This window comes from Oncorhynchus keta, chromosome 9 (genome assembly GCF_023373465.1).
Source record: "Oncorhynchus keta strain PuntledgeMale-10-30-2019 chromosome 9, Oket_V2, whole genome shotgun sequence".
Taxonomy (NCBI): domain Eukaryota; kingdom Metazoa; phylum Chordata; class Actinopteri; order Salmoniformes; family Salmonidae; genus Oncorhynchus; species Oncorhynchus keta.
In genome coordinates this window covers 19,136,197-19,150,768 of record NC_068429.1, presented here as the reverse complement: position 1 = coordinate 19,150,768, position 14,572 = coordinate 19,136,197, and the positions used below count along the sequence as shown (strand labels likewise).

General features: G+C 44.5%; 1 protein-coding gene across 4 annotated transcripts in view; it reads right to left on the bottom strand.

The window, feature by feature from the left end:
- Positions 1–3,223: 3,223 nt before the first annotated feature.
- LOC118387377 (KN motif and ankyrin repeat domain-containing protein 1-like) overlaps positions 3,224–14,572 on the bottom strand; it is a 29,821-nt gene continuing 18,472 nt past the window's right edge. For 3 of the 4 annotated variants that reach the window (XM_035775672.2, XM_035775673.2, XM_052525432.1), the window contains exons 2-13: positions 13,937–14,047; positions 12,025–12,860; positions 9,854–11,762; positions 9,532–9,693; positions 8,918–9,026; positions 7,158–7,328; positions 6,901–6,988; positions 5,206–5,425; positions 4,592–4,734; positions 4,223–4,423; positions 4,015–4,113; positions 3,224–3,879 (exon numbers count right to left, since the gene is read on the bottom strand). In XM_035775672.2, coding sequence (XP_035631565.1) covers positions 3,817–3,879; positions 4,015–4,113; positions 4,223–4,423; positions 4,592–4,734; positions 5,206–5,425; positions 6,901–6,988; positions 7,158–7,328; positions 8,918–9,026; positions 9,532–9,693; positions 9,854–11,762; positions 12,025–12,860; positions 13,937–13,973 — 4,038 coding nt within the window. In that variant the 5' untranslated portion in view covers positions 13,974–14,047 and the 3' untranslated portion in view covers positions 3,224–3,816. The remainder of the gene's footprint in view (positions 3,880–4,014; positions 4,114–4,222; positions 4,424–4,591; positions 4,735–5,205; positions 5,426–6,900; positions 6,989–7,157; positions 7,329–8,917; positions 9,027–9,531; positions 9,694–9,853; positions 11,763–12,024; positions 12,861–13,936; positions 14,048–14,572) is intronic. The other variant, XM_035775674.2, reaches the window with a different exon arrangement.

Below are 14,572 nucleotides of genomic sequence, written 5' to 3'. Positions count from 1 at the left end.
TGATATGCTAAATAAGGACAGTTTCTGATGCTTATTTGAGGACATGCTCAATAATTTGACAAATATTAAATCCATGTCATTCTTTCATACACTAGCTATAATTTTTGTATTCACTCTGCATAAAGGTGCACACAAACTAAAATCACTGTAACTGGTAGCCTAGCAACAATAATCAAGTATTTTCTGCGGTTGAGTTCCAACAGTAATTTCTTAATTTGGGGCGCCACAATGAGTGTGTAAATGGTGTGTGATCAAACTGACAACTGGAGTAACAAAGTGTGAAGCTGTTCAAAAACTACCTCAAGGAAGTTTATAGTAAGTAGCTAATTTGAGATACTTTATTTAGCTTAGTTACTACATTTACATTTACATTTACATTTAAGTCATTTAGCAGACGCTCTTATCCAGAGCGACTTACAAGAATCAAGAACGTTAGCTAATCAAAAAATATGAAATAACATATGGAATCATGTAGTAACCAAAAAAGTGTTTAACAAATATATTTGATATTCTTCAAAATAGCCACCCTTTGCCTTGACAGCATATTTTCAAGCATGGTGGTAGCTGCATCATTTCATGTGTATGCTTGTCATCGGCAAGGACTATGGAGTTTTTAGGATTAAAATAAAATGTAATACAGCTAAGCACAGTTAAAATCCTACAGGAAAACCTGGTTCATTCTACTTGCCAACAGACACTGGGAGACAAATTCACCTTTCATCAGGACAATAAACCTAAATCACAAGACCAAATCTACACTGAAGTTGCTAACCAAGACGACATTGAATGTCGATGACGGCATGCGTTTCCTTGCAGGTAACCATGTTTGACAGAGGAAGAACAATGATTCCAAGCACCACCCTCCTTGAGGCTTCCAGTCTGATATTCAAACTCAATCAGCATGACAGAGTGATTTCCAGTCTTGTCCTTGTCAACACTCACACCTGTGTTAACGAGAGAGTCACTGACATGTCAGCTGGTCCTTTTGTGGCGGGGCTGAAATGCAGTGGAAATGTTTTGTTGGAGATTCAGTTAATTTGCATGGCAAAGAGGGACTTTGCAATTAATCGGATCACTCCTCATAACATTATTGAGTATATGCAAATTGCCATCATACAAATTGAGGCAGCATACTTTGTGAAAATGTATATTTGTGCCATTCTCAAAACTTTTGGCCACGACTGTATAGGGAGGAGGTTAGAGACCTGGCAGTGTGGTGCCAGGACAACAACCTCTCCCTCAACATGAGCAAAATAAAAGAAGAAGCCCGTGGACTACAGGAAAAGGAGGGTCAAACACTCCCCAATTCACCAACAATCATCCTAACCGGTTGCATCACTGCCTGGTGTGGAAACTTATGGCATCAGACCATAAGGCATCACTGGGGCCAAGCTTCCTGACATCCAGGACCTATATACTATGCAGAGTCAGAGGAAGACCCAAAATAATTGTCTAAGAGTCCATAGACCGTTCTCTTTGCTACCGCAAGCCAAGTGGTACCGGAGTGCCAAGTCTAGGTCCCAAGGGCTCCTTAACTGCTTCTTCCCCCAAGCCATAAGACTGCTGAACAATTCATCAAATGGCCCCCTCCTTTGTTTTTACACTGCTGCTACTCACTGTTTATTATCAAAGCATAGTCACTTTACCCCTACCTACATGTACAAATTACCTCAACTAACCTGTACCCCCGCACATTTACTCAGTACCACTACCCCTGTATATAGCCTCGTTATTGTTTATTTATTGTGTTACTTTTCTTTTTTTACTGTAGTTAATTTCATAATTATTTTCTTAACCAACAATACAGGTTTACAAAAAAATTAAGTTAAGGGCTTGTAAGTAAGCGTTTCAAGGTAAGGTCTGACAAATACAATTTGATCAAGGTGTGGAAAGCTCTTTGAGACTTACCCAAAAAGACTCCAAGCTGTATTCGCTGCCAATGGTGTTTCTAACATGTATCGACTCGCTAATCAAGAAATTAGTGTTTTATTTTTCAGTCATTTTTAATGCTCACATTTTTCTTTGACAGAGTATTCTGTGTAGATGGATGACAATTTAAAATTAAATACATTTTAATCCCACTTTATAACACAAAATGTGGCAAAAGGTGTGAATACTCACTGAAGGCACTATGTACATGAAGACAGGGTAAAGTGACTAGGCATCAGAATATAATAACAGTGGTACAATAAAGAACAGTAGCAACAGCATATGATTAGTGTACAAGTGTGTGTTTGTGCATATGAATGTGAAGATGGAATTGAGGGACATGCTCAAGCACGCTCGCTCAAACACACACACAAATGTAGTGGACTTCTTTTGACCAGAAAGCTATGGGCTATATAGTTTCCTACTCTAAAGGGAATAGGGTGCCATTTGGGACACAGCCTAGGATGGAGATGAATGAGGGGAAGTATCTGCTTCATCTCATTTAATCCCTCAGTTTTAATGAGGGGAAACTGATAATCACCTTCACTCGCTTCCAAATACTCAGACACATTTCTCAGCATTTGGAGAACAGTAAGAACAGAACATAAGTTCTAATGGGGGTAGGATGTCAATTCTGCAGGTGGGAGGGAGGGAGATGGGGTTTGCGCTAAAGTTAGACTTGCATCCTCTTACCTCAAGTAAAATTTCTACAATCAGAGTTGCCCTCGCTCTCTGTTAGCTTCTGAAGGAAATGAAACGAACCAGACAATGACCATTTAGAGGTGAGGTCCCCAGATGAATGGTTTGTTGCAGACAATACTGCTGTAACTATTGGAAAACTTCTGTGAGGCCCTACTGAGTGAGTCAGAGAAATACTGTGATGACATTCACAAATGAATCCTGTTGCTAGCACTACTTCCTCGGACCACGGTGAACAGAAGAGCAAACAGAAGATAATAAAATATGCAGCCTCTCTAGGACAAATTAAACAGAATTTGAGAAGGCTTTTATATTGCAAAAAGTCAACCTTTCCGGCATGTAGAATTCACCTGATACTCCCCAGCATCAGAGGTATGTGTTGGTTTTTAACAATGTAGAAATATTTTCCTGTTGCGTTATATCATGATAACCATTCAGCACAGCACCACCAGGAGGAAACAATACAGAGTTCTGTTTCTCACACAGTGATGTTCTGAAGCTGTTCAACCAGAAAGTCCCAGCAGGTGGCACCAGGTACAAATATCAACTGTCTTTCCTGTTGTTTATTTAGAAAGGGTCAAAATCACATGGAAGATATTGAGGTACTTCAGTTTATTGTATTATTTAAAAGCATAAGACACAGAGCATTATACTAACAATGAAACATTTAACACTAATATACTAATTGTAAATGCATAACTGTACTTCCAATGTGCTTAAATATATGATATATACAATGACAATCACATAGAAAATATATGCAAATATATTGATGTTTGAGGGCATAGAAAGAAATTATCTGCATGTATATGCAATGTATTCAATCTAGAGACTAAAATGTCAGAAATTAAACTACACAGAAAGGCCACGGGTCGTGGGGATATAATTACTGTAGGAGAGTGATTTGCCTAGCAACCTCTAAGTTTCAGGCTGTCAACCTGGACAACAGGCCGTCAATATAGGCTACATCATTCGTTCGTTTCATTAGGCTAACATTTACAATTGTGGTCTCAGATCGCTTGTTGAGTGCTTGGATACGAGGGCATCATCTTTAAAACAAACAAACTTTGAAGCATTCATAAACCCTATATAAAGGGCCACATAGAACCTTCACAAATTATTCCATACACTAAGCATACGTCTATGTGTAGCAGCAAGGGTGGAGGTTTGAGGGGCTTGCGGGTAGTTTCATTCAAAGACGGCTCTTCCAGCGGAACTGGGGGGTGTATTTCTACCGAGACGAGGGGTTCCCTATGGAAAGAGGGTGGATGCACACACACCATATGCACACGATTAGTTGGTATGGAACAGATGTACATAATTTTATAGAATAGGTATATAAAAAGAACTGAGGGACCCGATCTATAGATATTGCGTGTTACCAACCCCGGCCTGGCATTTGGAGAAGTTGACATGGGCATAGAGCAGCACTGCTATGTCTTTATGTCCAGCCTCAAGAGCTATGGACAGGGCCGTGCTCTCATCCTGCATACACACAGACAAACAGGGCACAAACAGTGAATCAGACAAACAAAGACACTAACACAGTGATAGTCTGCTACAGTGAGTGAAAAACACACACACAGTAACTCACGCTGTCACTCAGGGTGGCGTTACAGCCTGGCTTGGCCAGCAGCAGCCTGACTATCTCAGCGTGGCCGTGTTCGCTGGCACACATTAGAGCTGTAGAGCCCTCATCATCCTGAAGGTTGACCTCTGCCCCCTTGGACAGCAGGGCCCGCACCATGTCCATCCTGCCGTGGCTCACTGCCAGCATCAGGGCTGTCTGACCAGCCTGGGGTCAAGGGTTAGAGGTCAGCAGTAAGAGGTCAGAGACAAAAAGATGGACTCAAAGAGATGGCCACTCGGGAGCTTGAAGTCGACACACTCAGCCAGTGACCAGACAAGCTCGGACTTAACTTGTCAAAGCTTAACCCCCCCAGACCTCTGGCCCTCCACATACCTGGCTGGCCTTGGCATTAACATCTCCTTTAATGAAGAGCTCCTCCACCACCTCCATGTCCTCTGGGGCTTCCACAGCAGCCAGGGCAGCCAGCATGATGGGGGTATATCCTGCCTTGTTCTGCTTGTTCACGTTACACACATCTTGAATGGAAGCCAAAGTGGAAATGTGACAAAACAATGGCACAGAATTAAAAATAACACTACGGGTTGCTCAGTAAAAACTCTGTGACCAGATTGTGGGGATCATACTCTGAAAGAAGTATAGAACAAGAAGGCCCGCACACTGTTAAAGCTCCCAATTCACTGCTTTGTCAGGTCAACCAAACAGAGTGCTCACATTGCAGAATATACACATTTCACCTCACATGACCACCACAAACTTTTATATACTCTGAAAGAACACATTTTAGATTAATGTACTCAACAGAACATCATATGTGTAACTCTGTGTCGTTGTATCTGTCGAACTGCTTTGCTTTATCTTGGCCAGGTCGAAATTGTAAATGAGAACTTGTTCAACTTGCCTACCTGGTTAAATAAAGGTGAAATAAAACAAATATGAGTGAGAGGTTTAAATGGAAGTCAGGTTCAGGTCTGAGTCAGAATCAGTACCTGCCAGCAGCATCCTCTTTACGACGGTGAAGTTGGAGTGGGACACGCTGTAGTGGAGTGCTGTGTTACCGTTACCGTCTGCCAAGTTGGCTACGTGTCTCTGCACGGCTGGAGAAACTGACCGGAACGCCGTTAAATAGTCCCCCACCACAGCCGGAGCAGCTGACTTCTGACTGGACACACGGAACCACTCGTACTGCAGCATGTTCAGGCAGGACCGCTGAGGGTGGGACACAGGATAATACATTCTAAGCAGGACGTCAACCAACACATGTATGGGCACACAAACATTTAGGACATACACACACTCCTAATAGAGACCTACATTGGGTGAATTTGTTCTAGCTCGCTTGGACAGGCAGAGATTTCACTTCAGAACCAATGGCATGGTCTAAATGTCCAAACCCTGCACACCAGGGTGAGCTAAAACAAATGCAGCCAAACACAAAGACACACTGTCAAACCTTCGTGTTTTTAATTCGGAAAAAGCACAAACAGGCGTTGTTGTCTGTCAGGACGAACACGCAGTACTGTAATTTAGCAACCCTCCATCATGCAGTGTGCAGATAATTTTGAACAGTGAATTACCAAAGACATATTGTAATTATAGGGACATTACTGAATGAAAATAAACATAATCAGCCAATACTTCAGTTCCTTTGACCTCACCAAACCCTCTTCCTCAGGGGGAAGACTGACTGCCGATGGCAGTGACAGATCATCCACAACTTCCTTCTCACCACAAAAATAACTATTACAGGGGACTAGTGCCCAGGGCATTTTGAGTAGTCTTCAGAACATTAGGTATGGTTAGGACTAGGAACAGTGGTGAAGGGTATCACATGGTTGGTCTAGCACAGGGCAGTTCAATGTCAGTCCTGGAGGGCCGAAACATTTCTGGATATCATCCTGTTCTTGTAATATGGGAATAATTCAGACCTCAGTCTCTCCATCCCTGCTCTTCTTTCTCCCCTGGGATGTATTCATTATACCAACTCTGTTGCAAAACGTTTCTTAAACGGAAGCAACCAGAACAAAATGGGGGGAGGGACCTACAGTACCTGAATTTGTCAAGTACAAATTTTAGTTGCAAAACGTTCCATTTTAAAACTGTTTGGACTAATCACTACATCCCTGCTCTTCTTTCGCCTTCTGTTTTCTATCACTCAACCAGTCACTATGACAAGATAAAAAGCAGATGATGTGGAAGACATATGGTGGCGTCAGAGTTAGTTAGGTTTCAAGAGGCGTAAAGGACGTTAAACCAAGACCGAGCTAGATGTTGTTGTCTGGGTGGAACACAGACAGAGAGGGTGTCTATGTAACTCATACACAACCAGGCCTTGAAGTCCCTGCCCAGAAACACTACCAGGCGGCAGAAAATTACAGGAGTCGGCACATTCCTCAGTTATACATGTCACAAATGAAATATTTTTTCCTCTAGTTTAGATTCCAAGACATCGAGTTGACCTCGTGCCAACATTTTATATGGTTTCATAAATTCTTGTATGATGAATCAAAGGGACACAGGCAATTAGAGAGCTCCTAAAGTCACAATTGTAGTCATTAACCAGTAATGTTCATGACCATTCCCATACATTCTTGTTAACAGACAAACAAAAACACATTCATATCATACATACGCACTTCCACTCAGTCTACTTGTGCCACTGGCCTCTGTTTAGCATTACTCACCAGTTCTCTGCTGGATAAAATCTGGTCGTCACTCAGATGGGTCTTCAGTGCATGGCAAGCAGACAACATCTTCTCACTCAACTGAAAACTGCGATAGGACCTAGTTATTTGATACACTAATTGCACAATAACTATATACCCTGAACAAGCTGGAGAATAATTCCCAGAGTGCGATGCAAACTTATTGATGGCTGATGCTCCCTGAGGGGAGATGGGATTAAGTGAAGTACATTCCCTAAAACCACTACCATATTCACCTCTCCTGTATCTCCGTCCTCCCATGGCCACTACATTCTCTGTTGGCCACCCCTTTGTTCCCGCCCGTTCGGCTCCGATCCTGGAGGCCACAGACCTCCCTCCACCTCCCGTTCCCGTTCTTCTCTTCTTCTTCAGAGCTGGATGGTTCACTAGTTGACATGGACTCACACCTGCAGCCAATACCCTCAGTTATTTCAAACTTTCCTCTACTAGGCCAATGCTTACAAACTAAATATGTTTAACCCATAATATGTAGACTTGAACCTACACACACACACACACACACACACACACACACACACACACACACACACACACACACACAACCAGTCAAAAGTTTGGACACACCTGCTTCTGCAAGGGTTTTTCTTTATTTTCTACATTGTGGAATAATAGTGAAGACATCAACACTATGAAATAACACATTGAATCATGTAATAACCAGAAAGTTTTAAATCAAAATATATTCAAGATGTTTGATTCTTCAAATAAGCCACCCTTTACATTCTCTCAACCAGCTTCATGAGGTAGTCACCTGGAATGCATTTGAATTAACAGGTGTGCCTTGTTAAAAGTTCATTTGTGGAATTTCTTTCCTTCTTAATGTGTTTGAACCAATCAGTTGTGTTGTGACAAGGTAGGGTTGGTATACAAAAGATTTGGCAAAAGACCAAGTCCATATTATGGCAAGAACAGATCAAATAAGCAAAGATAAATGACAGTCCATCATTATTTCAAGACATGAAAGTCAGTCAATACGTAATATTTAAAGTTTCATAAGGTGCAGTTGCTAAAACCATCAAGTGCTATAATGAAACTGGCTCTCATGAGGATCGCCAAAGGAAAGGAAGACCTAGAGTTCTCTGCTGCAGAGGATAAGTTCATTAGAGTTAACTGCACCTCCAAAATTGCAGCCCAAAATAATGCTTCACAGAGTTTAAGTAACAAACACATCTCAACATCAACTGTTCAGAGGAGACTGCGTGAATCAAGCCTTCGTGGTTAAATTGCTGCAAAGAAACCACTACTAAAGCACACCAATGAGAAGAGACTTGCTTGGGCCAAGAAACACAAGCAATGGACATTAGACTGGTGGAAATCTGTCCTTTGGTCTGATAAGTCCAAATTTGAAATATTTGGTTCCAACCGCCGTGTCTTTGTGAGACTCAGAGTAGGTGAACGGATGACCTCTGCATGTGTGGTTTCCACCGTGAAGCATGGAGGTGGTGGTGTTATGGTGCTTTGCTGGTGACACTGTTGTTTATTTACTTAGAATTCAAGGCACACTTAACCAGCATGACTACCACAGCATTCATAACACACCTCCAGGCTGTGTAAGGGCTATTTGACCAAGAAGGAGAGTGATGAAGTGCTGCATCAGATGACCTGGCCTCCACAATCACCTGACCTCAACCCAATTGAGATGGTTTGGGTTAGACCGCAGAGTGAAGGAAAAGCCAAGTGCTCAGCATATATGGGAACTCATTCAAGACTGTTGGAAATTCCAGGTGAAGTTGATTGAGATAATCCCAAGTGTGTGCAAAGCTGTCAAGGCAAAGGGTGGCTACTTTGAAGAACCTAAAATATATTCATTTTATTTTAAAAAAATCTTTACTACATGATTCCATATGTGTTATTTCATAGTTTGATGTCTTTACTATTATTCTACAATGTAGAATAGTCTAAATACATTTTTAAAATCCTTGAATAAGTAGGTGTGTCCAAACTTTTGACTGGTACTGCTTTATCAGACCCTCACCCTGTGGTCATGCCCACAAACTTCAGGCTCTTCCTGGTTCCAGTGTAGCCTCGGTCACCATCTTGTTTCTTCATGATGGACCTCAGCATGTTGGCGGTCGTGGGCTGACCTGGAGGGTTAATGTTTCCCAATTAATTCTAATTTGATTGTTGTGAACCACTTGTTGTGAAGTTCTGAGAATTTGTTTTACTTATTGAATGTCTACTTCACCTAGTACTTTCTACAGAGAGTACAAACTCTTTCACATATACAAACACTCATACATAGACATACAACTTCAGCTCTAGCCTGTCAGCCACAGACCGCTGTGTAGTGAGAGATGTGTGCTTTCCAAAACTCAGCATCCACCCAAATATTTCAATAGTAGGTCTTCCAGAGCCAATGCCAAACCAGAGAAAGAGCTATTTCCTCCTCCATGGTTCTACTGGTTCAAAGGAGGCCAGGCTTCTTCTAGGGAGCGGTCTGCCAGCAGAATGCTCCTTTAGTTTCTATTTTTCTCCCGCTCTCAACCCATCAACATTATGGAACTATTTAAAGGCACCACTGGGATACAACTGCATTCAGCCCCTTACATGCACACACAAACTGACACAACAAAAAAAAAATAACCACACCGTGCAATGCAGAGGACGTTTGGTGTTCTATGCGTAGTATCTTTTGCTTGACCTCTGACTCCTTAGTGACATGCTGGCTGACCCCTGACCTTTCTGTGTTTCTCTTAGGTGAGGTGTTAGTGAACTGGCCGGGCCCTGCGATGGACTGAAACTGTACACAATCTGTACAAGGGAGACAGAGAGAAGGGAAGGAGGAAGAAATCACCCACTGGATTATTTGTGTATAAAGAAAAATGTCCATGATACCAAACAATTATCCTTAGTAAATACCCACCGCAGATGCAAACTGTGAGTTTAAAGACTAGACAGACTATATCCATACCTGTGGATTGTGAGGGTATTGGCCTGTCCTGCGTGCCTCCCTGTATCATGGCAGAGTTGACGGGTGACATGATGAGGGTGGTGTTGTCTGACGCCGGCTGGATGAACACCTCTCCCAGTTCACTGTAGCTCTCAGTCAGCAGGCCCTGCTGCTCCCTCAGCAGACACTGCATCTTCTCTATGTAGTGGTCCAGACCAGGCTCTAACTGGGATTGGCCCTGGGCCTGGTGAGAATGGGATGTCTGTGTCAGTGATGGTGGTCCTGCAAGATCCCGTATGCGCCCCTCACCCACCCCGATCCCAATACTCCTGGTCTTGGTGGGGTCGGGGAGACACGAAGGACCACAGGCGATGTTCCGGGTTTTCAGTCCAACCAGGAAGTTGTCGTTCACGTTAGTCATCCCGACCCCAGCGTCTCTGGTCGTTGCCTTGGTGACGGCCGCATTGGTTTGGGTTGGTTGTTCTGAGTTTCCTCCCCATGGCACGGTCGTTCCAATGCCAACGGAGCGGGTCTTAGCAACGGTCTGGATTAGCTCTGGGACCCTGCTGTTGCCAACAGCGATGTTCCGGGTGATGGTGTGCACAGTGTTGGTGTGTTTCTCCTGGGTGTTGAGCACGGTGTTGGTGCTGGAGGTGGTGTTGAACAAGCGGCAGGTGTTTGTGAAACGGGAGACCGAGCTGAGTGTTGGTGATGTGTTGGTGCGCTGGGAGACCGTCTGAGGTGACACCATGACACCTGAATCCACCCCTCTGACTGGAGGGTCGGTTGCCATGCCGACCTCCTTTACAGCACTCATCACGTCGTCGACCGTACAGTCCCCGCTCCCCACCGACACCAACTGACACTCCCCCATCCCCCTTCTTCTCCCTGCAGCCAAACTCTCCATGGTCAGATCTGTGTTGACACCTGCCTCACACACCCTCACCCCTGTCCCCACACCTTGGGTGACCATCACCACCTGTCTCCCAACACATTGGTCCTGGGTCTCCACTCTCTCTCTGACCACCCACCAAGTCATCGGTACCTCTGGTCCTGAGCTCACACTCTTCAGCTCCGGCCTACAGGACACTCCAACACTACAGCCCCACCCCTCCACCTCCATCCTACCTCCAGCGGAGGCGTCCTGGACCTCTGTGTGGTTGCCCACCCCCAGGCTCCTGGTCTGGGACTTGGGCCTGGCCTCCGGGGCCTCCGTGGCTGTGGAGGTGCTGTGGGTGGATGGCCTGGCGGTGGAGCCTTTATCAGCCTTGTTCCTGGCCCCGGCAGCCTGTAGCTCCAGCTTCAGCCTGCCCATCTCCGTCTGCAGGGTGGACTCCTTTACCTCTGCCTCCAACTGACACACCCTCTCCTTCAGGGCTTCTATGATTCTCTGCTGGGCATCGAGCTCCGACCCCTTATCCACAGTGACAACGAGGTGGGCCTCAGTTACACCCGTTGCTATGCATCGTGTGTCTGTGGGCTTGGTCTTCATGGCGATGTCCCCGTGTTGTTTTGAGGACCTGACATCTAAGATGGTATCCAAGTCTTCATCAATGCCGATGTCTCCTGATTTGTGAGCTCTGCAGTTGCTGCGTAATGTGTTCTGGTTGAGGCCATGCCGTGCTTGCAAGCGACCACCCTTGATGGTCCTCTCCAAAGCCTCCATCTCAGCAGTCAGCTGCTGGAACTCCTTCAGGCCAGAGGAGGTACTGTTGGGCTGGAGAACAAGGCAGAGCTCATCTTCAGGTTTCCCTAGAAGTTCAGAGCCCTTCCCAACCCGGAACCGACCGGCGCTGCCCGTGCTGTGGGCTCTCTTCCGGAACACGTCACTCAGCTCTTCTTGGTCCTGGTTCTTCATCCGAGAGACCAGCTGTCTCTTCTCCTCCTGGAGGACAGAGATCTTCACCTGTAGAACAGGGATGCTCCTCACCTGCGTAAAGATACATTCAAACCAGCTAATTAAAACTGACTAGCTAGCTAACTAACAGTGTGCAAGCAAATCTACAAAATCATTATACTGATATTTTTTCAACATAAATTAATACTGGGATTGAAACACACAATACATTTTTATACTTTATTTTACCACATTAAGTCAGTTTCTAGAATGAAAGATTCCCTGACCAAGATGGCTAACATTTTACACCTGATGCCAATGTCCATTCTAGTGTTCTATTTAATTCAATGCTGACCTGTTCCTCCAGCTCCTTCAGCCTCTGGATGGCCATCACCATCTGGTCCCTGACATGCTGCAGGTGCAGGGGGCTGAGGCCCGTGACTGGGGTATCCCTGCCAGAGCTCTGGGGGCTGGGTCTCAGGGACCCTCCGCTGCCCAGGGAAGAGCCGTGGTGGAGGGATAGGGGCAGGGAAAGCTCACCTTCAGCATGAGGCTTGTTGACATTTCCGCTGTTGTTCTGGTTGTAGGAACCCCAGCCGGTGAAGGCGGACAGGGAGCCACTGGAGCCCACTCCCCCAAAGCTGGCTAGGCGCCGGCGGGGATGGGGCTCAGGGTGGGGCTGGGCTGGGGTGGTGCTGGAGGTTTTCTCCAGCTCTAAGCGCCTACGGGTCTCCACCAGGGTCTTCTCCACTAGAGGGTTGAACCTGGGGGTGTTCAGGGAGCGGACGGCCGGGGCAGGCTTCCCCTCTTGGGGTTTCAGAGGGACGGAGGACCCCTCCTGACTAGACGGGGTGGTGTTGCTGGTGGTAGAGGCACTGTGGGGTGGAGGAAGAGGGGGTCTCCCTCGGTTACCGGTCGACATGGCAGACTGACTCACCCGCGTGTCACCACTACTCGCCGAGGACAGGGATTCCGATGAGGTCCATGATTGGCTGGGTGTGGTGCCACTTTGCACTTCTGCCCTGCTGTTGGTCGCCCTGGGGGGCTTCTTCCTCAGCCTATTAATGGTGGAGCCGTTTTGAATGTCGTCCACGTACTTGAGGAAGTCCAGGTCCAGCTGGTATCCGTAAGGCGTCTCCAGATAGTAGGGGGTGGTCTCCTCAGTAGCACTGACTGACCTTCCCCTGTTACCTGGTAGAAGAGAGTTAAAGAAAATGACTATTGTTCAATTGTACATGACCTACCATCAGGACCAGAGGAGAAGAAAGCAGGAAGTTATGTTATGGCTCTTGAATTCATGAAGAAATATTAAACAAAACATTGGGTTGGTTGGTATGAGGAAATGAAAGACAGCAGGCAGGAATGTGGAAATTATCAGATTCCTGAGAGCTTTCCCTGGTATCAAACATAGGGTAGAAATCATGATTCAGTTAGATGTAGAAGACAAAGTTGTCAAACTGTATCATGTAGAACTACTGTTAGTTTGCAATAAAGATTTTGAATGCAATAGGCCTAGATGTACCAGTATTTGATTTGTCGTCCAATGACCTAGAACTAAAAGCATTCAATTTGAATCAATTTATTAATTAATTGTCTGAATCAAGATTCTTTAGAGATATTTCTTTAGAATATAGATTAAGACATATTTGGCTAACTCTAACCAAGAACATTTGCACGTATGTTTCTCAAATTTGTAAGGCAAATAAAGGAAGATACAAGTTCAAGTAACGACAAAGTTTTTTTTCAAATTTAACATTACTGAGTGGCATCAGCCTTACCTAAATGTTACACATCATTTTCAATCCAGTAGGCCTACATGGTATTGTTGTCCTTGGTTCTCTCCTCCCTGTATTAAGATTGTTGCCTCTCCTAACTTTTCTGACAATACCCTATCCTCTCCAGTCTCTCCAATGAGGCAAAATGAGATCGGCCAAGAGTAGACTATACCAACACAGAATGGAACGTCATTGGCTGACAGAACCCTCCAATCAGTAAGCCTCTCTACTTAGACTGGACCAACTGAACTCTATAATTACTGTGCAAGTAATTATATTGCCCAACCATTTTCTTGGCATTCATTCTATAAACTCGCTCCTTTTACAAATATTTTAGCTGCTCACTTACATAAGGATATTGACTATCTATGCATATCAGAATTCGGGTTATCAGTAGTTTACTGTCCTTCACAGCGTTACGACTCCTTCACAACCTCAGTGAATGACTAGGACACCACTTAGGTAAGGACAGAAACAACAATTGTACAATACCTTGGCCATTTCTGTAAATGTGTGTGTCTTGAGCCATTGGTACAGTTGATCCTTATGGCAAAGAAATGGTTCCATCCATGTGTGAAGTCCAGCTCAAGGCCTAATGTGCATCTTAGACAGAAATATCAGACAGAAATATCTTATAACATCTTGGAAGAATATAAAGCATGTCTTCTCCTTTTCTCACACACACACAGTCAATAACAGATAAACAGTGCTTACACATATGGAACTAAATACCAAATGAGACATACTGTATGAGGGATAATTCTGCAGAGACAAAGCTCAACACCGATCCTTAGAATCAAACAGTTCTTACTGCACTAGTATGCTTTTGTCACCCGCATTATAATACTGTATCCCTTTTCCTGTAAAGAAGAAGCACCCAGTCTGATTAAGACAGACCATTGTCTTCTTTAGAGTGTAATGTAATTTCATTGAAGGAACATTTCTACTAGGAAGGGGTTCTCTTATAAAAAGGCTATTCCTCACAGCAAGTCTCTATGCAGTGCACTACTTTTGACCAGAGTAGTACACTACATATAAGGAATAGGGTGCTATTTGGGACACACGACAAGAGTTCTGTCCTATGAACCTGCTCTTTCTCACACCTTTCTAATCCAGCCAATTCCTACT